Genomic DNA, 22,096 nt, shown 5'->3' on the forward strand with positions numbered 1-22,096 from the left:
AGTGCTCGGGCGCTGTGAGCCTCAGCAAATGGTAGGGTGAGCTGAGCCTCAGCAAACGGTAGGGTGAGCTGAAGAAGGCTGGGCCCGTCGCCTCCTCTCTAGTTTTGGGCTTTCCCGCCGCAGCGCGAGGGCAGCGCACAGCCCGCGGCCTCAGCAGCCTCTGGGGACCGCGGGAGGATCCGCCTGGCGACCCGTGGGAGAAGGGCTTTCGGTGGATCGTGAAAAGCCTGATGCTGGGCTTTGCCTTGGAGCTTGGCGAAGAAAGGTCCGGGGATTTGGGGCCCAGTGGAGAGCTGCGGGTGGATGAAGAATTGGAAGGGGGAGCTGGAGATTTCGGGCTATCCACGTTCCGTGGATTTTTAAAGGCCTTTGCCAACCTTGGCCGAGGTTCCTTTGCGAGCGCGATCTAATCTGACACCTGTAGGTGGCGCTATGCCGAGGGGACTCGGCCTGGAGAGAGGCAGCGAGGAACCAGTCCGTGGCTCGGACCCTGACTCTCTGCGCCCAGCCCCCGCTTCCTGTTTCCGGAGGGAAAGCGACCGCGTAGTTGGAGTCTCCGCTCTCGCTCTCCGGGTCAGCGCGGGGCTGGTTGGAGGTGGAATTAGTCCGGAGAAGGCAGCAGGTTGGAAATCCCGCGCCTCGAGAGCGCTGCGCTGTAGGCCCCCGCGGTGTCCATTGCGAGGACTGGCCCGGCGTCTCAGGGCCCCGGGAGATTCGCGGTCACACCGCGCCGCCCGCAGTTCGAGGGGACCGCAGAGTGAGCGAGCCCCAGTTCCCTGCATCACTGAACAGAGCGGGGATGCCCGCGCTCAGCGCCAAGACTCCGCCCGCAGGCGGATTCAGGCCCCTCGAAGCCTGCAGGCAGCCCCAGCCTCGGCCTAGAGCTGCAGGAAGGGCCCCCGGGCCGCGGCGGGGGGCCCCGGGGTTTTGCATTTGTTTGAGCGCCAAAACCCAGGCTTCGAGGCGCGGCCTGGCTCGCGTTTATCTTTTCCAGACAGCCCGTAGGCCAACAGGGTCTTCGGCAAGCAGCAGCCCCACATCCTGCGGGCAGGATCTTTAAAAAAAAACCCGAAACCCTGCTTTTCCCACGCGCAGCTACCACCCTCTGGAGCCGCTGCAGCGCGGGGCTCTAGTGACCGCAGACGGTCCTCCCGTGTTACCGCGCGGGGCGGTGGCTTCTACAGACGCTTGGACCCGGCAGGGCGAGGTCCCTCCTCCTTCTGGGGGGCTCAGCTCGACCTCCCCGCAGGGATCCTCCTGTTTCCTTGACCGCACTTGCGGTCCCGAAGCCACAGTTTTACCCCTTGCACAGAAATGCGTTCTCTTTCATTTGCGGGCTTAATAAACAATGTAACCATACCACATAGGCCCCCGCGCAGTCCCTCTGAAAGCAATTCCGCTGTTGAAAACTGAAAAATGGGTGTAATTTGCGTTCAGAAAGTGAGGCTAGGGTCATGGCAATTTCCCGGGCCGTTATTTATTTTTACTTTAAAGTCTTTAGGGAAGATTTGCTTATATATTCGGAAACCTTCCAATGCGAGGGTACCAGCCACCCCGCTCTCCTTCAGCGTGTGGGGGGGAGGGGGTGTGGAGAACAATTACCGAGTGACGCTAATATGGGGAAACTGAAAAGAAATGTCGATTGTTTTTATTGTAACAGAAGGAGTGAGCAAACAGAAAAACCAACCCCGAGTGATCCGAAACAGGCAGGCGGAGAATTAAAAGCGGGTTTCAGGCGGCAGCAGGCCCCTCCCCTGCCCTCGGAAGGAGAGAGCGGGCGAGGAGAGCTCGCAGCCCCGGGGCCTCTCCCACGGCCCGCAGCACGATTTCTGCGCCCTGGGAAGGCTTGGTGGGAGGCTGCCTTCGGGGAAAAGGGTCTTTTACCGAGAGCATCGCCGGCTGGAAGGCGGAGAGGCCCCGGGGAGGTCCCAGCGACTCTGGGAGAATCTTCCGGGCTCCTCTTGTGGGGACCCCTGCGGCCTTTACCTGGGCAGGCGCGTCCGGTCCCGTCCGCAACCCGGCGAAGTCCAGGCCCGCAGGTCAGTGTGCCGCCACCCCCTCCCCCTCCCCCCTCCGGCCTGGCTGGGGGTGAGGGCCCCAGAGGGCTGTCTCTCCCTCACCCTTGGCCCTTCCCTCTATCCGCCGCCCCTGCCCCTGCCCCTGCCCGCGGCTGCAAGTGCAAATCCGCTTCAGCTCAGGATGGACCCTCGTCGCCGTGGGGACCGGGTGCGCTGCCGGCTGCCACTGAGGCAGCAGTCGCTAGAAGGTCAAGATGGGGGAGGAGCGGCCGCTTATCGTGTGAGGCCCGGACCTAGCAGTAGGAGGATCGGGATTGAAACCCACGGCTTAGGCGTTGGCAACACAGTTTGGAGAAGAATGGAGACATCGTCTCTCTCTCTCTCTCTCTCTCTCTCTCTCTCTCTCTCTCTCTCTCTCTCTCTCCCTCCCTCCCTCCCTCCCTCCCTCCGCCGCGCGCAATCCTTGACCTACCCTAGAAGACGCGGTCCCTTGGATCTGGCCTCCACCGCATCCCCCCCCCCCCCCCCCCCCCCCCGCCGACAGCTAAAAGCCCTGTGCTTTTCACTGTGCTCCGCACACCCGCCCTGGAGCTCAGATCCTGGCTGCCCCAGATGCCTGCATCTCCCATTGCCCGGGCCTCACCCCGGGGTCCTGTTTGTTCCTGGCTGGGGGGCAGCTGGAGGAATCAGTTCCTTAACAGTCTTCTCTGCCAACTCTGCTCTTCCTAAGCGCGCCTGGGAACAGGCCCCTCTCCAGCGCAGACACATGCCCCCTCTAGCTAATCCCACCCCTGCCTCCCAGTCCTCGATGGCCCGCAGACCCGGGCTGCAGGTGCCCGGCGGAGCAGCCCAGGGCGTTCGTCACTCGGGATTGCAGAGCTCGGGGAGGGCTCCCAGCGAGCTGCACGGCCTCTAGCGCCCGGGTCTGACCTTGGAAGAAGGTTCTAGATTCTAGTCCGCTTTCCGCATCTTTCCTCAGACACCTCTAGGGCCTGGAGGTGGTAGTGGAGGCCGGGGGTTGGGGGTGGGGGCGGGGAGGGCGCCGCAGGTGGAGGCCAGAGGCATTGGGACAGCTGGCAGATGTGTGAAGACTTTACAGCATCTGGCCTGGGCACAGGGATGGGTTGAGAGTCTGGCCCAAAAGGCGCGCTGCAGGCCAAGCTGAAGTTCCCGCAGCCGGAGCCCAGGCCGCGCTGCCTGGAGTCCTGGGCCCGGGCTCCCCTCGGGCCGAGGTACAGCTTTGCCCGGTCTGGGCTGAGCGCACGGATTCTCTCCGCCCCTGTAGCCCCTGCTTCACACCCTCCCGCCGGGCAGGTTTCCAGTCGCCCACTAAGTAAATATTTACCCAGAGAGTGGGTCTCCCCGCAGAGGAGGCCTCGACAGCGCCCTGGGAAGGACTTATGGCTTCTCCTCAGCCTGTGCCAGCTGCGTGCCGTACCGGTTGTGTTTTGGTTTTAGTCTTAAATTTCTTTTCGTCGTTGCGATCTCGGTGTGATCTCCTGGTTCCAGGGCGGGCAGTAAAGAGCGGGCACTGAGCCCAGCTGACCTTGCTCTTTCCCGCATCCCTGGGCCCACGGAGGAGGCTTGTCATCCCTAGTCTCTCCCTCCCTCTCTCCCTCCTTCTACCACCCTCCCTCGCGCGTCTCTGTCAGGTCACTGTCTGTCCTGGGGTCGCCTGCTCCCTGGCTCAGTGTGCGTCCCCCGGAGGGTGCAGGGTCGGCCTCTTATCTAGGATCCCCTGAAGCTTCGGCTCCTCTGGTCCCAGGACCCCGGCCTCGGCTTGGGTACTTAGCATCCCAGACACCAAAGCCTCCACTGGTGCCCCCAGGGAATGCGCACCTCGGAGAGCGCCACACACCCCATTGCCCCCCGCCCCCATCCACTCCGGGTGTAGTGAGTCTTGTGGGGTTGGGGGTCCACCGCAGCTAAGACCGAAGGGCGACACCGAGTCCAGCAGGTGGAACTGGAGAGGGAGCGGCCAAGTGTTCAAGGGCTCGGGGAAATGAGGCAGGTGAAGGCGATGAGGGAATGACAGGGGGTTGTGTTAGGTCCACTTAGCCGGAACCCTAGCAATACGAGTCTCTGGGTCATTCTGGGCTGGTGCAGTGCATCCCCTAAAGCCCTCGCACAGCTCCTAGACCACACCAGGGCACTGGGCCTTGCCACTCCCAGGGCGGAACTTTAGCGACACCACAGCCCCGAAGGGTCAGAGGGGCGTCCTGGGCGCAGCGGAGCGCAGAAGAGTCCGCCACAGACAGCAGGTGGCCGTGCTTCTGCGGGGAGCGGGGTCAGGGGGGTTCTGAGTCAAGATGCCCAGCTTGTTCATTCCTCCAAAGAAGCCGAAGGCAAACTCGTAAGCGCTCCTGCGATATCAGTGGTAGCTAATTTGTACTCCCGCCCCATGAAGCAGCTGCCAGTTCTAACTGCTTGGATTCCGGAAGGACCTCCGTCCGCGTTGTAAAGCGCTTGTCGGTGCCACGCAACAGGTGTTGGGGGTCAGAACCCAAGGAAAAGTCCCTAGTTGTGGGACTTTTTGCAAGAACCCGATTGTAAAGAATTAAGTATGTTTGAAGTCATCTTTCCTTTATCGTTCAAATCTTTCATATCTGTAAATTTGAACTTGGAGTGCGCACCATAGGAGAGAAAGGATCTGGAGATGACTCGGGTTTAAAAAGCACAACTGATCATTAGTTTTGTCACTTACTGCCCCGGGATCTGGGCCCAGTCAGCTTCCCTATGCATAGACCAGAGGCACACACATCCCTGGGGATTGTGGGAGGATCGGCCGAATCCTGCGCGCACCACGAGCGTTACTCAGACAGCAAGCAGTCTGTGTGTCACAGACCCGAAGCAGTACAGCTCCCAAGTTCATTAACAATGTCCCCCGTATTGTTTTAAAAATTCTGTTTAGCATTCTCCAAAACCCACACCCAAAGCGTGAATAATTTTGGCCACCAAAAAAGAGCACTGTACACTTCAGATTAGAATTAGGGTGAACGAAAGTGGAAACTCAGAGAGATAGGGTGAACTTCAAGGCCTCTGGTAGCTAAACCGAAGATGCGGGAATCTCTCTCTCTCTCTCTCTCTCTCTCTCTCTCTCTCTCTCTCTCACACACACACACACACACACACACAGGCCGGGTGTTCATCTTGGGACAAGTCTCTCTCATAGTTAAACAAAACTCCTGTGCGGTGGTTTGCTAGTGGGGGAAGCCGGCAGATGTTCGTACTGAGCACCCGCGGACCAGCACCGTGGCTGAGCCCAGGGCGCTCTGGCCTCCGCTGAGTGTGCCCCGCGCCAGGTGACCTATCCGTGGCTGTAGGCGCCTGTGGTTGCGTTCTCCGCACACAGCGCGGCCCCTGCCCGGAGCCTGCGTGGCTGACACTGGGCCCCGCGCTCCTGGGTGAACCCTCCTGTAGAGGCTGCTGCGTGGAGCTGGTCGCGGGGGCGGAGGACGGGTTTGCACCTGGCGGTCAGTGTGGCCGCCACCTCTGCCTCGGCCTCCCCTAAACCTTGTCTCTACGACGGGCCTATCTTCCCGCACCCGCGCTGTCGCCGCCTGGCTTGGGGTGGCTACACCTGGTAACAGTTCTGAGACGTTAGTCTGTCCCCCAAAGAAGTCTCCTTAGCCCCTTCCCTTTTGAGTCTCTTATTGGGACCAAACGCTTTAATGTGCTTATTCAGCACTTTTATCAGCATAATTTTGCTGTCTGTTTGCGCTGCTCCTCGGAAGGTGTCAAACACCAGATTTCATTGTATTTAGTCACCCAGGTGCCGAGCAAGCTCGAGGAGACAGCGGAAGGACTTTCCGGACGGCGCTGTCGCTCACGGCCCCGCACCAATCACCGCGCAGCCTGCCCTCGGGCCCACCCCTTTGGGGGCGTGTCCTTGGTGAGTGATAGACAGAGCCGCCCGGCCCGCTCAGCCCAGCCCACGTTGCTGCTTAGATTGAAATGCAGAACTCAAGCCTCTTTCAGCGGGGCACAGACTTCCTTTTACTCCTTCCTTTTGCACTCTCGCCGCCTCCTCCCGGAGAGAAGCGGAGGCACCCACGGCCCGGGGCAGCGACAGGCTGGGGCACTGAGGCCGTGCGAAAGTTTCTTTCTGGAAGCTCGGAACTGGGGCCCGGTTGGTGTGCTGCTCGGAGCAATGGGTGAGTGGCGGCGGGGGACGCTGTCAGAGTCGGGGAGGGAGGGAGGGAGCAAGAGAGAGAGAGAGAGAGAGAGAGAGAGAGAGAGAGAGAGAGAGAGAGAGAGAGAGCACCCCTGAGCGCTCACACTTTCCGTATTGACTTTGCTCGTGTTCCTACAACTTGTAGGAACATGCTAAGGGTCAGAGGCGCACAGCAGTTCAGTCTAAACGCTGGCTACTGGGTTGCTGTTGCTGCTCGTTTCTGATGTTAAGAGAAGGGAGCCGTGGCAAGCCCCGCAGCCCCCGTGGCCGACCAAGTTGTGTTTCACATACTGTACACGCACGCACGCAAACAAACAGGACAGAGAAAAACCCTGCAGTTTCCCCAAGACCTTGTCTAATTGCGCAGGTCCCTAAGGCGGGGCGCTGGGGACCAAGGGGAGCGGCCCAAGAACTTTAGCGCCGAGTAGCCGCGAAGGAGCGGGTGGCAGGCGTCACGAGCGATTTCCTCGCCCGCTTCCGAGACTTTTGAGCGCTCGAAGCCGCCCTGCGTTTCACCACGTTATTTGTTTCCAGCGGCTGCCAGCACCATCGGCACGAGGGAGGGGGTCTGACTGGACCGCGGCGGTTTGGGGCGGTTCTGCAGAGCTCGGGGACCAGAGGGTTTGAGGAAAGCGGGGGGGCCCCTGGTCCGTGGCAGCCACCCTGCCCCTTGACGCGCGCGGAGGCCGAGCGGCCGGCGGCCGTCCCAAGCTGCGGGTGCGCGTCCCCGCGCGCCGCGTGTTTGTTTTGCAGAGCCAGCCTTCGGGGAGGTGAACCAGCTGGGAGGAGTGTTCGTGAACGGGAGGCCGCTGCCCAACGCCATCCGGCTTCGCATCGTGGAACTGGCCCAACTGGGCATCAGACCGTGTGACATCAGCCGCCAGCTACGGGTCTCTCATGGCTGCGTCAGCAAGATCCTGGCGCGCTACAACGAGACAGGCTCGATTTTGCCAGGAGCCATCGGGGGCAGCAAGCCCCGGGTCACCACCCCTACCGTGGTGAAGCACATCCGGACCTACAAGCAGAGGGACCCCGGCATCTTCGCCTGGGAGATCCGGGACCGCCTACTGGCCGACGGCGTGTGTGACAAGTACAACGTGCCCTCCGTGAGCTCCATCAGCCGCATCCTGCGCAACAAGATCGGCAACTTGGCCCAACAGGCCCATTACGACTCGTACAAGCAGCACCAGCCCGCTCCGCAGCCGGCGCTGCCCTATAACCACATCTACTCCTACCCCAGCCCCATCACGGCGGCCGCCGCTAAGGTGCCCACGCCGCCCGGGGTGCCCGCCATCCCCGGCTCCGTGGCCATGCCGCGCACCTGGCCCTCCTCCCACTCTGTTACCGACATCCTGGGAATTCGCTCCATCACCGACCAAGGTAAGGCTCGAGGGCCGCCGCGAGGACGTGCAGACTCTCCCTCCGCACCCTCGACCGAGTGTCCGTACTTGCGGCTTCCGCCCAAGCCTACCCCACCACCTGGGGCTTTTTCCTTTGGAAATGGAAGGAGTCCTCCCAGGGGGTGTCCTGATCTCATTAACTTGAAATTCATGCCGCTGGTTTCCTTACCACACACAGTCTGCTGCCTCATCTCAAACTACCAGACCCATAACATCCCCCCATCCCCAACACATGGTTCGCATTTGCCACCCTCCCCCGCCTCTCGCGCGGCCGCCGCGGCAGCCTCAGACCTGCTCGCTCTCTTCGGGGAACGCGGCCGGGCCGGACTTGGGGCGCAGCCCGGGAGACCCGAGCTGGCGCAGGGCTGCAGGCTGCACACACCGCGGAGGGCAGCCCGTTGGGGCATCCGATGCGGCCGCGAGGAGTCGGGCACGCTGTGGAAATTGCAGTGTTCTTCTTGAGGATTCTAGCAATCAGGCCAAATTTGCTCAGGCAGGAAGTTCAAATGTCACCTAATTGGTTTCATTCTTATGCTTCACTTCTTTTTCCTCGGAAACGGAGGTCCCGAAGTTACTACTAGTAACTGGCATGTTATTGCGTTTTCTTCTCTCTCCTCTCTCTCTCTCTCTCTCTCTCTCTCTCTCTCTCTCTCTCTCTCTCTCTCTCTCTCTCTCTCTCTCTCTCTCCTTAAAAGATATATATGATCTTAGGAAGTGGCACCAGCCACCGCTGTCTGTGATGGAGACAAAATGCATGGCAATTCCCTGCTGTCCTCTTTGCTGTCCTCTTCCGTTTTCTGCGCGCCTGCCACTTCCTTGTAGGGTCCCTCTGCCCCCGGAAATGCGAGTGGGTGTCTAGTCCTTGCACGTTTTCAACCCACTGTTCTTTTCCTTTCTCACCCTTGACCCTGCAGTGCCCTCAATGTCTTTTCTGCTTGGTAAGAACGATTTCCCCAGCCCTCCTGCTCCCTCGGGCTTCCTCAAGAGCTCCAAGTTTGTTTTCCTTTACTGCATTGTTAAAACAAAGCAAAGCAAGCAAACAAACAAAAAACAGTGTAAGTTTTTTTCTAGGTAGGTAGAAAAGAAAGTCAAAATGCCCTAGATGCAAAATATTAAATATTGCAGAGATAAAGAGCCTACCTTCTTAATTTCTCAGCCAAAAGTTTAAACTGTGCAGAAGAAAAATTAAATAGGAAGGGGGGGGGTAGTTTCTTTAATTATTTCCCGCCTTTCTTGGTTACCACCACAGTGGTACAATTATCTTTTAAGTAATTAAAGCCAAGCCCCAATTTCTCATCTTCTTGTTCTCTGTGTATCTATAAGATCCTTCTAGGAGTTCAGTTTTGTCTCATTTGGAGCTGGTTGGAGCTCTCTTTCGAGAGAGTTTGCCCTTGATTTATAGGATAAACTGACCTCACTGACATTTAAAGGAAGCCCCTGTTCATGGGAAAGTGTGAGATCAGCAGAAACGGGGCTCGCAGGGGGATCTCAATTTCTTAAGATAACTTCAGGCTTGTGCCTACCGATGGCCTTTTGTCTGGGAAGGCAAAGAGAGACTGGCGACTGGCCGTTCTGGGCCAAAACGCAGTGGTCCTGGTGCAAATTGGAACACAATCTAATTCTTTGGAGAGGGGGAGGGACAGGGAAAGAAGACTGACAGAGTTGAAAGAAAACTTTTCTTCCCCAGGGATCCTGCAGTCAGATCAAATGTCAGTTGTAAATGTATTGGGTTGTTGAGACCAGTAACTCTTCATTCGAGATGTTGTTGATTCTGGATGCCAGCTTTAAACAACCCGTTTTCTGACAAGTCTGTGAATATACAAAGATTGTTTCTATAAATAGTCATTTCTACAAAATGATCACTGCTTCCAGGCACTGTGTCAGGTAGAAGTGTTTGAAATCAAATTGTGGTGGCTCTGTCAAACCTTGGTCCTCCACCCATGGGTCCCAAAGACAAGAGCATGCTGCGCATAGTTTTCAAACACCTTCTCTTTAAAATTGGACTTGATCACTTAAAGATGCCAGTGTTTCAATAGGCACACCCTAGGTATAGTGGTAATCAGTTTACACCATATGATTTTCTTTGCATCTCTATTAAGAACACAAAGGAGTAAAAAAAATAAAATAATTGACAACTTTATTCTTTTTTTAAAGAAAACACTTAGTTCTACTTTCATTTTCTTAACCTTTCATATCATTAAAAAAAACACAAAACCACCCCCTCTCTACATAACCTTATCACTGACACATGTGGCGTTTAAGTGGTAATTATAGTATTTATTTTTGAGTCATATGCACATTCCCTCACATATTTAATGTATAGAGAGAGCTAGGGAATCCAGGTTGGTCACAGCAAGGCAAAAACCTACGCACATAGACTTTGCATATGTATTGTAGGCAGCATTTTGTCGTGTTTGCAAAGAACTTTGCAGGTCTTTTGTTCCATCTGTTGACAGAACTACTAGGTCCCTACAGCCTAGGGGCCCCTTACCTGGGTGCCTGCGCACCAGCACAGGCGAGGTGGGCCCGCTCGCCCCTCTCCGCTGTTCAGTCCCCGCGTTTTCCTCCGTGGAGGCTGGGTTAGGCTTGGGGAGATCGGTTCATCCGGCCTCACTGGTTCTTTCTCCGACTTGGGGAAAACTTGGGCACAGCGCTCAGGTTCCTTCCACGGGTTTCTCTGAAGAGCCAGGAGGAAATCCAAGGCGGGTTCGGAAAAGAAGAAACCTTCCCCCGGGCGAGGGGGAGGCGGAGGCCTATTCGCAGGCGCAGGCGATGAACTTGAGTGAACTTCGAGGGGCCGGGGCTGCGAGCCGCAGAGGCAGCGCCTGGGCGGTCGGGCCCGGGGCTCAGTAGGGGCCGGGGCGGGGGGGGGGGGGGCGGGAGTTGCACGCGGTTGGGACCCCAGCCTGACGCCCCCTTCTCCCCAGGAGTCAGCGACAGCTCCCCCTACCACAGCCCCAAGGTGGAGGAGTGGAGCAGCCTGGGCCGCAGCAGCTTCCCCGCCGCCGCCTCGCACGCGGTCAACGGGCTGGAGAAGGGAGCCCTGGAGCAGGACGCCAAGTACGGCCAGGTGAGCAGCCGGCGGCGGGGAGGGCGGCGCGGGGCCGTCCCGCCCGGGCGCGCGGAAGGACGGCCCAGGCTGCGGGGCGAGCGGGAGCCGGGTCCCGGGGTCCACTGGGCAGGAAAGAGGCCCGACCTTTGAGGGCGCAGTTCGGTCTTGACCCCGCCGGGCCCGGGCCCTGGAAGCGCCCCCGGGCCGGGGGGGGGGGGGGGGGCGTGGCTGTCCTGCGCCCTGGGGCCGGGGCTCCGCGTGGAGGGCGCTCCCGGGGCAGGCGAGCAGCCCGGCGGCTGCGGGAGGTCGGGGCGCCCGCGGGGCTCCGGCTCCCACTCCCGCTCACTCGGCTCCCCGCGGACCCGTGGCATGGCTGGGCCTGCGGGTGAGAAGAGGCGACCAGATAAACTTAATAAAGTGACCATCCGCCTGTTAAACGTCACGTCGGAATCTCCCAAGGGAGCTTAGTGAGAAACCTCAAATTATACGGACCGGCTGTGGACCGTTTAATTTTTTCCTCTGTCCCTCCCCCGACCTTCCCAAAGAAAAATTAAGCCACGGGGCTTCTTCTTTCCTTTATTTTATTTCTTTTTTTCTGAGAAAGACGAAGCAACCACAATAATAAAAGCCCAAGAGTTTTGAGTCTAAAATCACCACCACGCTAGAATCAGGACTTCAAAGCCAAAGCTCTCAAAAAACAAACAAACAAACAAACAACCTTAAAGCAAAGTAAGGTTTTATGAGCCGATGAGCAGAGCTGGGCAGGTTTGAACATTTCTTAATATCAAACTCAAATCCCAAAGCCTCAAAATACTTAGTTTTCATTTTATTATTTTGAAGTCATAAAACTTGCAATGTTTTCGTATATGTAAAAACCAGCTTTTTAAAGGTAACTGGAACTTGTTACTTTATTCACTTGGGGGAAAAAATCCTAGTTGTTATTTTCTCTAACAAACTCATTTCCACTTCCTCATTTCTCTCGTATTTTGTTTAAAAAGAGTCAGATACATATTAATAGTTCTCCCATGATACATATCAGAGAAAATAGCAGCAAAGAGAGTCCCGTTTCTGACTCTATTCCTACTGTAAGAATGCCAGAGAGGAATTATAAGAAAGTTTGTCATTTTCTTGTACTAAAGGGCCCTTAATTTGTAACGAAGAGGCAATATGTACAATGGTTAGGAACTCTGATCTTCTAGTACCATCACCACAAAAGAGCCTTTAAACATTTAGAGCCTTAATTCCTTCATCTGTAAAATGGGGAAACAATAGTTTCAACCTCAAGAGATGTGTGAAGAGTCAGTGGGGTAATGCAAACATGTGCCACATAGAACGCATTCATTAAATATTACCTGTGGTTACAAGCGGTGGTTAGAGATTAACTTTTGAAAACAAGCAATTTTCAAATTCAGAATATTCTTTGTTCAGAGGCCTCATAGTCAAAAAAGTGTCAAGGTATTTTGTTACAAACAATAGGAGCACATATAAAGCAGCTAGCACAGTAGAAAGCATTTAACAGGTGCTCAGTGATTTTTATTAGGTCATCATTTCTTAGAATAACATCATGAAGAATAGTTAAAAATAGTACCTAATTCCCACATATATTTGATGAACCCAGGATAGATGTGTGTGTGTGTGTGTGTGTGTGTGTGTGTGTGTGTGTGTGTGTATATATATATATATATATATATATATATATATATATATATATGGCAGTGCCATAATCCAAAAACTTTCATGATAATTTTTGCTTTTTTGAATTATAGATCTAGCATTTAAACTTGTTTAGAAATGATCATCTATACAGACACTTCAAAATTAAACTTACCTATTTAAAATAAAAATAGAACACTGTTTTGAATGATTTACTCTGTATATTCTGAACGTTGAAAATTGATTACATTTAATTCACTGAATATTAAATCACTAAATTATCAGATTTATAAAAACAAGTAGTTTAAAGAAGTAAGTGGTCAAAAGTATTGTTTTAAATACTTAAGAAAACAAGTTAATTTTTTTCCAGAAGAAAGCCATATTTATATCAAATTTACATTTGGAAAGTTCTTAATTGCAATATGCTAATCTTCTGCATTGCCATACAGTAAGATAATTCAGATGATATAAAATTTCAATGGCTGGTTCTTTTCATTCAAAACTTGAAAAGTTTCTAAAGACAATGAAACCAGCGATTACTCTGTTACAATGATCAAAATAGTGCTTAATGCTGCAGGTGTGCTAAGTAGACTGTCATTTATGAGCAATTTTGGAATTTATATTTTATTCTTTAATTAATTATACATTTTGAAAAATAACACAGTTTAAAGCAAAAGTTAAAGATGTACACCTAGCTACAATTAAGTAATTCACTAGAATTAAAAGATCCTCAATACAGGCATAACCAGCATTTTTTGGGATTTAGATACTCATTTCCTTGAGGACAAAATTATACATTTATATTTGCTCTTAAACGTGCAAAGGTAAGGGATGTTGTGTGTGTGTGTGTGTGTGTGTGTGTGTGTGTGTGTGTATCTTTGTATTTGAACAAAATTTGAAAGTCTTTGGTAAAAATATATTCTCAAAACTTTTACAATAATACTTTCAGGGCATTTGCAGTTATTAAATTGTACAATATTACATGATCTCAGTTTTATTTTAGTATATAAAGGAGGAAATTGAGAATTCAGGATTATAGGATTTAGACCATAATCTATACCAGAAGACACCTGTGAAATTACCCAAGAGGCTGAATTGACAAGTGATTGTAGGTAGAATTGATTATTGTAATCTAATTTCCATTTTAATTTTAAATGCAAAGATGCCTGATTGATAGCAATTAGAACCTTATACACATTGGTACACTCACCTATCTTTTGTTTTTAAAACATTAGTTTAGAATATTAAAATTTGTCTTACACATTAATATACACTGTAAATGATAATTTATAATGCCATTGACAAATCCTTATTGCCTACCACTGAGGACATGAGAAAAATAATATTTATCAATTTTGTCTTTTTTTCACCCACATTATATATTGGGCTAGAATCCTTTAATCTCATCTAATTCTGAATGGCAACAATGTTCTCTGGTTCTTAATGGCTGGTTCTTTTCTGTTGAAATCATAAAACCTCTATTGAATGCAATTGAATGGCAAAAGAAATATATAGAGAGAATAATGGGTTAGACTATAGCTATCCTTTTACAAGGTACTTAGTGAATCAATGTCTCATTTTATTTAAACAGTTTATAAACAGTTGTATAGCTTTTGAAAAATGTTCTACAATTGGTAAACTTTCTCAGAAAAAAATTTTGCAGATTTTTGGTACTCTAATTAAAGTATCTGAATGGTAGATTTATAAGTTTTGAGTATTTTCATTTTTGGGTAGTATATATTTAACTCAGACAGCAAGTTTAAGAAGATATTAGCGACAAATAGCGATGTTAGAAATGAAGAAAGGTCTATAAATATTCAAAATTAAGAAAAAGTTCAGAGGTGGGAAAATAGTTGAATTTAGAGGCATAAATTAATCTAAACGTCTTATGAACATTTACACATTGTTTTTGAAATAAAGATATTATTTCAGAATATTAAATACAATTTTCTAGTGCATTATTTTGAAAACTGGCAGTCCTTGCAGGCATATTGTTCCTGTAGACATGCTGTTATTGTGAAAATATGTTATTTTGCATTGGATTTTTTAAAATTTCAAATAAAGTTAATTTTGTGTTAAAAAATTTATCATTTTGTAGAGAGAATGCAATTGTAGGCTAATGCCAATAGTCTTTGAAATTCATAATGTTATCTATTATGTAAAACATTTTTGTCCCAGTTAGCTTTTAACTATTAGTGTTTTAAAACAAAATTAATTATTACATATCAGTTAAATGTGTCATATAAAATACAAAAGAGCTGACTAAACTTTTTAAAGGCTACATCAATTTTAATAACATTTGGAAACATAAAATTTAGAAAAAAGCTTAAATGATCAGTTTTCCATTACCTAGAAACATGTAGATCTTCAGTGGGATAACTAAGCATAATTAAAATCCTTTGGATGAATGTTGCAACCATATTTACAACTGTCATTTGATTTTATCAGGTTTGTTTTGCTAAGTTATTGCATATTGAAGTAGGACGTTTAAAATGACAGTCAGAAAAATGATTTCACCAAAAAAGAAAGTCTTGTTTATGTTCAGATCTGAACCATTTTCTTGCTTATGATATATATCGAGGTTGAAATTTTAGGTGAATCACATCTCTATTTGTGGCTAAATCTACTTCATTTTAAAACCAAGGTAAACTCATTTTATCATAAGGGGAGGACTAGGTATAACTGATGATTGGATAAAAGATTGTCAGTAGAGGATTTGGCACTGCTATTTGTATTTTCTTCAAGAGAGAAAATGTTCAGTAGACAATTTCCAGAATTTGAAGAATAATCTATAACCTATAATTGCCAGACAGTTGTCATACCAGGTTTTATTTTGTTGTGGCCATTAGTGTTTGAATACTAATGCATTTCCATTTTCTCGGGGGTGGTAATAAATGGAACGCCCATCAACCAAATAATGAAATGGCTAGGTTAGAACTTTTATTTACTTTTTTCAACAGCTTTATTCATTTTGCTTACTTAAAGTATAATACTTAATCTGTGATAAAGAGTACATACATTTTTTAAAAGCAAGAGTATGACATGTTTTGCTTTCAAAAGGTTGCACTAACTTAAATATACAAATGATTATGAAACACCTGTAATGTGTCCTGTTTTGTGGGGATATGAGATGATTAAGGCAAGTCCCTGTCCTCAAACTGTTTATAATCTAGCTGTTTGCCAATAGAAATTATCAACATATTCACTTAAAAATGATATTCTTAAGAATTGGCAAATCTATATTTCTAATATTTTAGAACCAGTGAAATGAACACATACTTTTCATTCATTCTTGTAATAACTTTAACCAAACTACACTGCATTTTATATTTTTTCTAGGTAATTTTCTTTAATGTTGGTGGGATAAAATCTGTCTTTTTCTAAAAATGTTCAACAAAACAAGTGACTTGCTTTATTCAGGCTTACAATTTGATTTGTATTAGTAAATCTCATTCTCAAAATTAAATAGTTAATAGTTTGCTACAGGGAGGACCCTTGTACAGTTCTTTGGAGGAAAGGATTATCTCATTGCTTTCAAGGAAGATGTGCATTAAAAAAGGGGGCTGATGGATTGAGGTCTTATTTATGGAATCTTTAGGTAAAGTCATTTTCAAAAATGAGATTTCCATTACATGCCCAATGGTGGGGTTTCATTTGGAAAATTTGTTTACTCTTCCCTGGGGATTCCATATTCCATATGTTGGTTGATTTATAAGTCATATTTACAATCTAATTAAATAGAGTAATTTAGCATGTTTGCTCCCACTATATTTATGGTGTACATTTGGTAGTCGCTCCTCAGCCTAACTAGCTTTTCAGATTAATTACATGCCCTTTACTGAAAACATTAAGCAGATTTGGGGTGTTTAAGAAGTGTACTCTTTTACTGGAAAGAATAAACAAACATCAATGCTACCTGTAGTTGTTTTCCTTTGAGGTGGAAAATTTTACTCTTTCGGTGATTGCTTCATAAATAACAATTACTTTACCCAGTAGAGATTTATATCTTTTACTAATGTCATGTTTCAAAATTAATAGTGAGAAAATTGATGTATTTAATGAGTCACTAGTATGAATGGTGAAGGTGGCAGTTACATTTTAAAGCATGTTTATTCTCTCATTTTGCTTATGGCCATTTCCCCCCTAAATTTCTAAATCTGAACTTTAAAAGTAAAAAGAAAAATTAAGACAAAACTTTTCACTCCAAATCTAGGTTGTAATTTAACCTCAGGGAAAGTCCAGAGCTATTTTTACACTGTTTAAATTAAAAAAAAAAATTTTTTAAGCGAACATTTTAGCCTCCTTTTGCCTTTTTGTGGATGTCAGATCCCTCCCGGCTTTCCTTCTCTTCTGCAATACAGAGGAGACTAAAATGACTCTAACTATATTGGAGATTTTAGAGAACTTTGAAATGTTTATACTAATAGGAATGATAACATAAAAGCAGGTTTGGTGCTTGACAAAGAAATGCAGTCATAGACTAAGTCAGGTGCCTGAAGGTAGCATGGGCCTACATCCAATGTTCTGCCTCCTCCGGATTCCCCGGAACTCTGAAGTGAGACTGTATTCCAGCCTGGCTTCTCAGAGGAACAGTCCTGGGCAAAAAGAAGTGGGTGCATGTAAGGATATTGTAGACATTGCAACAAAACACTTGAGGAGCCCCTAATCAAGGGGGTGTAAGGGGAGGAAAGGGAAGATGACAAAGCAAGAATTTCAGAGAGCACTGTCATTTTGAATGATAGAAAAATACAAAGACCAAAAGAATGGGAAGAAAAAGTTAGTTATGATGACAAAGAAAACTCACCAACAGGTTTTTTTCTACTAATGAGAGTGTTGTTTCTGTCATGTATAATGTTAGTAATCTAACCTTACGTATTTGTAAAATGTTGAGCAAAGATTTTTGTTATTTAATTTGAACCTCAACATTTTAATCTTCATATTCTTATGTTATGGTTCTTGGTGCACATTGGCATCAATAATATATATTAATGAATGCTAGAATGGAAGAACCGAACGCAGATGCAACCATCTTTCTATAACTGACCTAGAATGATTCCTTTCCAAACTAATTCCTCATAGGCTATTAGGAAAATCCAAAATAAACATGATCAGAACTATAATCTTGATGCAATGCTAGCTTTCTCCTGCAACTTGATAGCTTAGTATATTCATGCTCATCTGCTGAGAGCCTTAAAGTGCCTCCTGTGAGCCATTTTCTAATGAGCCATTCTCAGAAAGAAGGAAAAAATATATTTTTTTAGAAGTTAAGAAGCAGAATGAGGATACAGCAATGAGAATCTAGAATAAGAATGAATATTTTACCAGATGTTATCTCAAAATATGCCCTCGTTTAGATTAAATTATGTCTATCTTTTAATTGTCCAGCAAAAGCAGAAAAATATTTGCTACATAAGATCCCGTGCCAGACAGGGGTGGTAACTTCTTTTAAACAGGGCCACTGACTTGCCAATTGCCCTAGAGTAAATGGCTAAAATCCTTAACCTGTATTATTGGATATAAAAAGAGAATAAAATTTATTTATGTTAAATAGTTATGTGCAATGATTTCTTTGTTTAAGAGTACATATCACCTTTTGGGACCTGTGTAATGCATTTTAATTTTAATTCAACATTGTGTTGTACTCCTTATATGTTATCTTATAATTATTATAAACTCAACAGTACAACACAGCCCTCATTATTTGATAAAATGTGTTGAATATTTCTTCGTGGTAGGACATACTCAAGAAATCTTAGCTTCCTTTCTCCTTCCCAATTTTTCGAAGAACAGGCACTTTGACAAACAGAACATGAGGTATACGCTCTTACAGACAAAGGACACAAGTTTAATTCCTTTACTTTTATTCTTACTGCCAGAAATTCATAATTTAACTCAGTTAAATCACACCCATGTATGTAGTCTACTCCAAATATCACTCTAAATTGAGAAAATAATTTTTGAGACCCCACCATTGCATTCTCAGAGATGTGTAAGTGAAAATAATAACAAAATGAATTAAATCAGAAAACAATTTCTATGTTGCAACTGAACTGGAAAAAGCATCTAATTAACATATGTCTGCTTTACCTACCTCTAAGGATTAAATGAGTTTTACTAATAAGAAATCTATTATTTGCATTTTACTTTCACTAGGAAATATGTTGCTATGGAATTCACTCACATCACTACCAGGAAAAAGGATTTACTCTTTCTTTTTAAATCATGTAGAAACTAAATGGAAAATTAAGTTATTTGAAGAAGGATGTTGAGTGTTCATGCCAAAATCAGATTGGAAATCAGGGTGTTTTTAGTGTTGTTAATAGTAACGATACCAACAATAATTGGATGCCAATAGAGTACTGGTTTCTAGGCAGATGTGCCTGTGAGAGCTGCTGCATTTTGTTTGCAAACAGATTTTACATGGAAATTCATTTCAAGACATTTATCCATGTGGCTTTTAAAAATTCACATCACGGGGCCTCAAAACTTTGCAAGCAAATCTTCCAATTTCAAAACCACACATATGCAGTTCTTTTATAGTTGGATAGCCAGTTTCCTTTTTGATAAAATAGCTCTGGAAAAAATACCCCCAATCTTCATTTAAAAACCCTTAAAAGACAAGCTGTCTGATTTTGCATGTCCTTTGTCCAATAAGCATTTACAGCATGATGTTTTAAAATACCGTCCATGTTTTATTTAGCAAAATTTGCACTCATTTTGAGTTTCTAAACTGACAGCCCACACTCTGTGCACCCCCCTTTCTGGAAATGAAAGCTACACCAACCAGGCCCTTCACAAATGGCTCAACAAAAGAGCCAAACAAAACCGAAGTACGGGGAAGGTTGACAAAGGCATATGGATAGCAGAACAGATTCTAAGAGTATTTAATCACCACTAATTCTTTCCTCACCCTGCATAGCCTCCCTATAATTCTGAATAGCAAAGCAAATACTGTGAATTTTCTGGTCATAGCCTCCTCATAACCTTTGTGGAAAGAATAATATCTTGTCTCTTGGCATTATGTTTGTTTAAATAGCAAGACTGTGAATGCCTTTAGAATATGCTTAAGGTCAAACCGTAAAAAAAAGAAAAATCAGAAAGTAGAATCAGAATATTGTTAGCTACTACCACTCAAAACTTACAGTCTGCTTCTCTCTAAGAACCTGTGAAATGTCAACTACTGTAATGTGATTATTTTCACCTCTTCTCTTTTCCTACTCTTCTTAGGCACCAAATGGCCTCCCAACTGTGAGCAGTTTTGTGTCAGCATCCAGCATGGCTCCTTATCCTACCCCGGCCCAAGTGTCGCCTTACATGACCTACAGTGCTGCTCCTTCTGGTTATGTTGCTGGACATGGATGGCAACATGCCAGTGGCACCCCACTTTCCCCCCACAACTGTGACATTCCCGCATCGCTGGCATTCAAGGGCATGCAGGCAGCCAGAGAAGGTAGTCACTCGGTCACAGCTTCCGCACTCTGATGGGAAGTTCCGTCTGCAACAGCTTCACCAGGGCCCCCTCAGCACACCCGCCCCATGTCCCCCAATCTCAGACCTCACCCTCCTCCCCTCCCTCCCTTCTGCCTGGAGAGCTGGTTTTACGGACTCACCTCCTTTGTGCTGATGACACTTAAATATTTCTTGCCATAACTTCTCTTTCACAGAAAACCTGACATGATGTTAGGATTCAAAAACAGAAGCAATATTAAGGACTGAATGAGACATTTGTGCTGCCCACACACTGTTTTAATGTAGTGAAGAAACCTGCACCCCTCAAAGGGCTTAAGGAACTTTTTAAATGATTCTTTGGTAAAACCACATGTGTATATTTATTCTAAATCAACCTAAACTTTTGAAACGTGCAATTGTTGAGATTTCACAAAATCAATAAAGGAAAATACATATAGAAAAAAGTTATGCTACACCCTCTAATCAAATAAGGTGACCAAATAAGCCTTAATTCATCATTAGGAAACCAATCAATAATTGATTTGAGTGATCCTTTATTTTTAAGAGATGACCTGTTTTGTTGGAGAATATATGTATAACACAAGCAATATCTGAATTTAGCTCCTCCCGGTATTTTGGCTTGGTTCCAAATATGACAATGTTTATATTTCTATTAGTTTGTAAATATGGACTCTGGATGGTGCATTTGTGTTTTCATTCCATGGGGTGTCCCCCTCCCCCACTCCTCTATTTTTTCTTTCTTTTTGCAAAGGTGACTTTTTGGCAACGTTTTTGCCTCTGTTTGGTGGTGGGCTGCTCAGGCTCCTGGATCTGGACTTGCCATAAATTCTGTGTGTGCAGGGAAGGCTTCAACATCGCATGAAGGACATTGTCTTTCTACAGCAGAGATTCGAACAATAGATAAAACAAGCCAGTCTCCCATTCTGTACCCTAATCAGACAACACACGTGCCAAACATACAAAGACAAGGTGGACAAGGTTTGAACAAGAAGGCTCTAAAGGAAGTCACTTAAAACTCAACGTTTAATGTGAAAAGCTTTGCAAAGACACTTAAAATGAACTTTCTGTTAAGAAAACCACTGTGAAACTAAATTGTACTGTTATTGTTGGCTAACCTGTGTGTTCAGCAATCTCAGCCCAAAATTACATTGTAATTTAAAGAAAATGGGAAATTCTGCTCTAATGAATGTAAAAATGGCTTGCTGTGAAGTTTACATTGTTGTACAGAAGCATGTTTCACATGTAGGTAAACTGGTGGTGGTATTAGTAATACAGATGCTATTTAATTTTTAAAATTTCCCTTTATTCATTTCTGGAGTTACAGGACACCGTTTAACTGATAAATCTTTCTAGACCAATTTTAATGTTAAAAATAGAGCTGTGGGGCAAATGTGTGTGTGAACGTGTGATTATATGTTGCATTTTAAAACAATTGATTTTCTTGGGCAAAATTCTAGTTTTTAATCTCTTCTGTTTAGAATGTTCTTCCTGTTTGGCAACATAGCCTTAAAAATATGTTTGTAAAACATTGGTACAATTCACCTGTTGGAGAATTAATATATTGCAAGTTTTTGGTATTAATTCTGTGCAATAACTAAAAGGGCACATCACTAGACATGGTTGTTAGAGATGAGTTAGGTGATTTTGATTTCTTCCTATCTGTGCTGTGCACAGCCTATATGGCAATCAAGTTATCACATTGGTTTCACGGCTTCATTGAACACTCAGATGGCTAGATTAGCTAGGTTTTCAAATCACTAGGATATAAACAGTAAACAGATTTCTGACGTACAAGTTATGTTCAAGGACTTGTTTTCTCCAAGCAGCAGATATCTTATAGAGAGCTTTGAACTGCATTTATTTTTAAAGCAATCGAAATTCAGTGCTACAAATAGAGGATTATAACTTCAGGAGAAGAATAAGCAGAAGGAGCAGATGAACTCTCAGGGCCATAGTCTTCCTTTGATCTTGTAAAACTCCTATTGACATCTGGAGTTCCTAGTCTGGTGAGAAAATAGACTATAAACCGAATGGAACAAAGATACCAATCCAATATCTTGGTGGAGACTTTAAAACCATACCATACAGTGACTCTGCTGCCGTCTAGAAAAACTGACATAAGGTACAGAATTTTTCCTTATCAGATGTTTTAGGTGGCTACTAGGAGTCTTTAAAAAACTATCAATTGTTTGTATGGAAACATAACTAAATGTTGTTTTCTTTATCTAAATTAAGAAATTTCTTGTTATTATGCTATTTATAATTTTTCTGGTTCTTGTATTTTTTTTTAAATCTAATATTAATGATATCAAAGTTTTCCTTTTTTCTC

At 46.2% G+C, this 22,096-nt stretch overlaps 2 protein-coding genes across 3 annotated transcripts in view; one reads left to right on the forward strand and one right to left on the reverse strand.

The window, feature by feature from the left end:
- Positions 1-1,697: 1,697 nt before the first annotated feature.
- Positions 1,698-22,059, forward strand: PAX9 (paired box 9). Of its 2 annotated transcripts, XM_059710845.1 has the most exons (6): positions 1,698-2,039; positions 5,783-6,172; positions 6,946-7,572; positions 10,520-10,662; positions 19,525-19,747; positions 20,568-22,059. In XM_059710845.1, exons 2-6 carry the CDS (start codon positions 6,169-6,171, stop codon positions 20,627-20,629), a joined length of 1,059 nt encoding a protein of 352 aa, XP_059566828.1. In that variant the 5' UTR covers positions 1,698-2,039; positions 5,783-6,168; the 3' UTR covers positions 20,630-22,059. The 2 variants fall into 2 exon arrangements, with proteins under 2 accessions (XP_059566828.1, XP_059566821.1); XM_059710838.1 differs by having other exon boundaries at positions 1,707-2,039; positions 19,525-22,059.
- Positions 21,664-22,096, reverse strand: part of SLC25A21 (solute carrier family 25 member 21) — a 553,761-nt gene continuing 553,328 nt past the window's right edge. The window contains exon 11 of the mRNA XM_059710859.1: positions 21,664-21,770. Within this exon, the coding sequence (XP_059566842.1) occupies position 21,770 (1 nt within the window). The 3' untranslated portion in view covers positions 21,664-21,769. The remainder of the gene's footprint in view (positions 21,771-22,096) is intronic.

The sequence above is a fragment of the Myotis daubentonii genome, chromosome 1 (genome assembly GCF_963259705.1).
Source record: "Myotis daubentonii chromosome 1, mMyoDau2.1, whole genome shotgun sequence".
NCBI classification, from domain to species: domain Eukaryota; kingdom Metazoa; phylum Chordata; class Mammalia; order Chiroptera; family Vespertilionidae; genus Myotis; species Myotis daubentonii.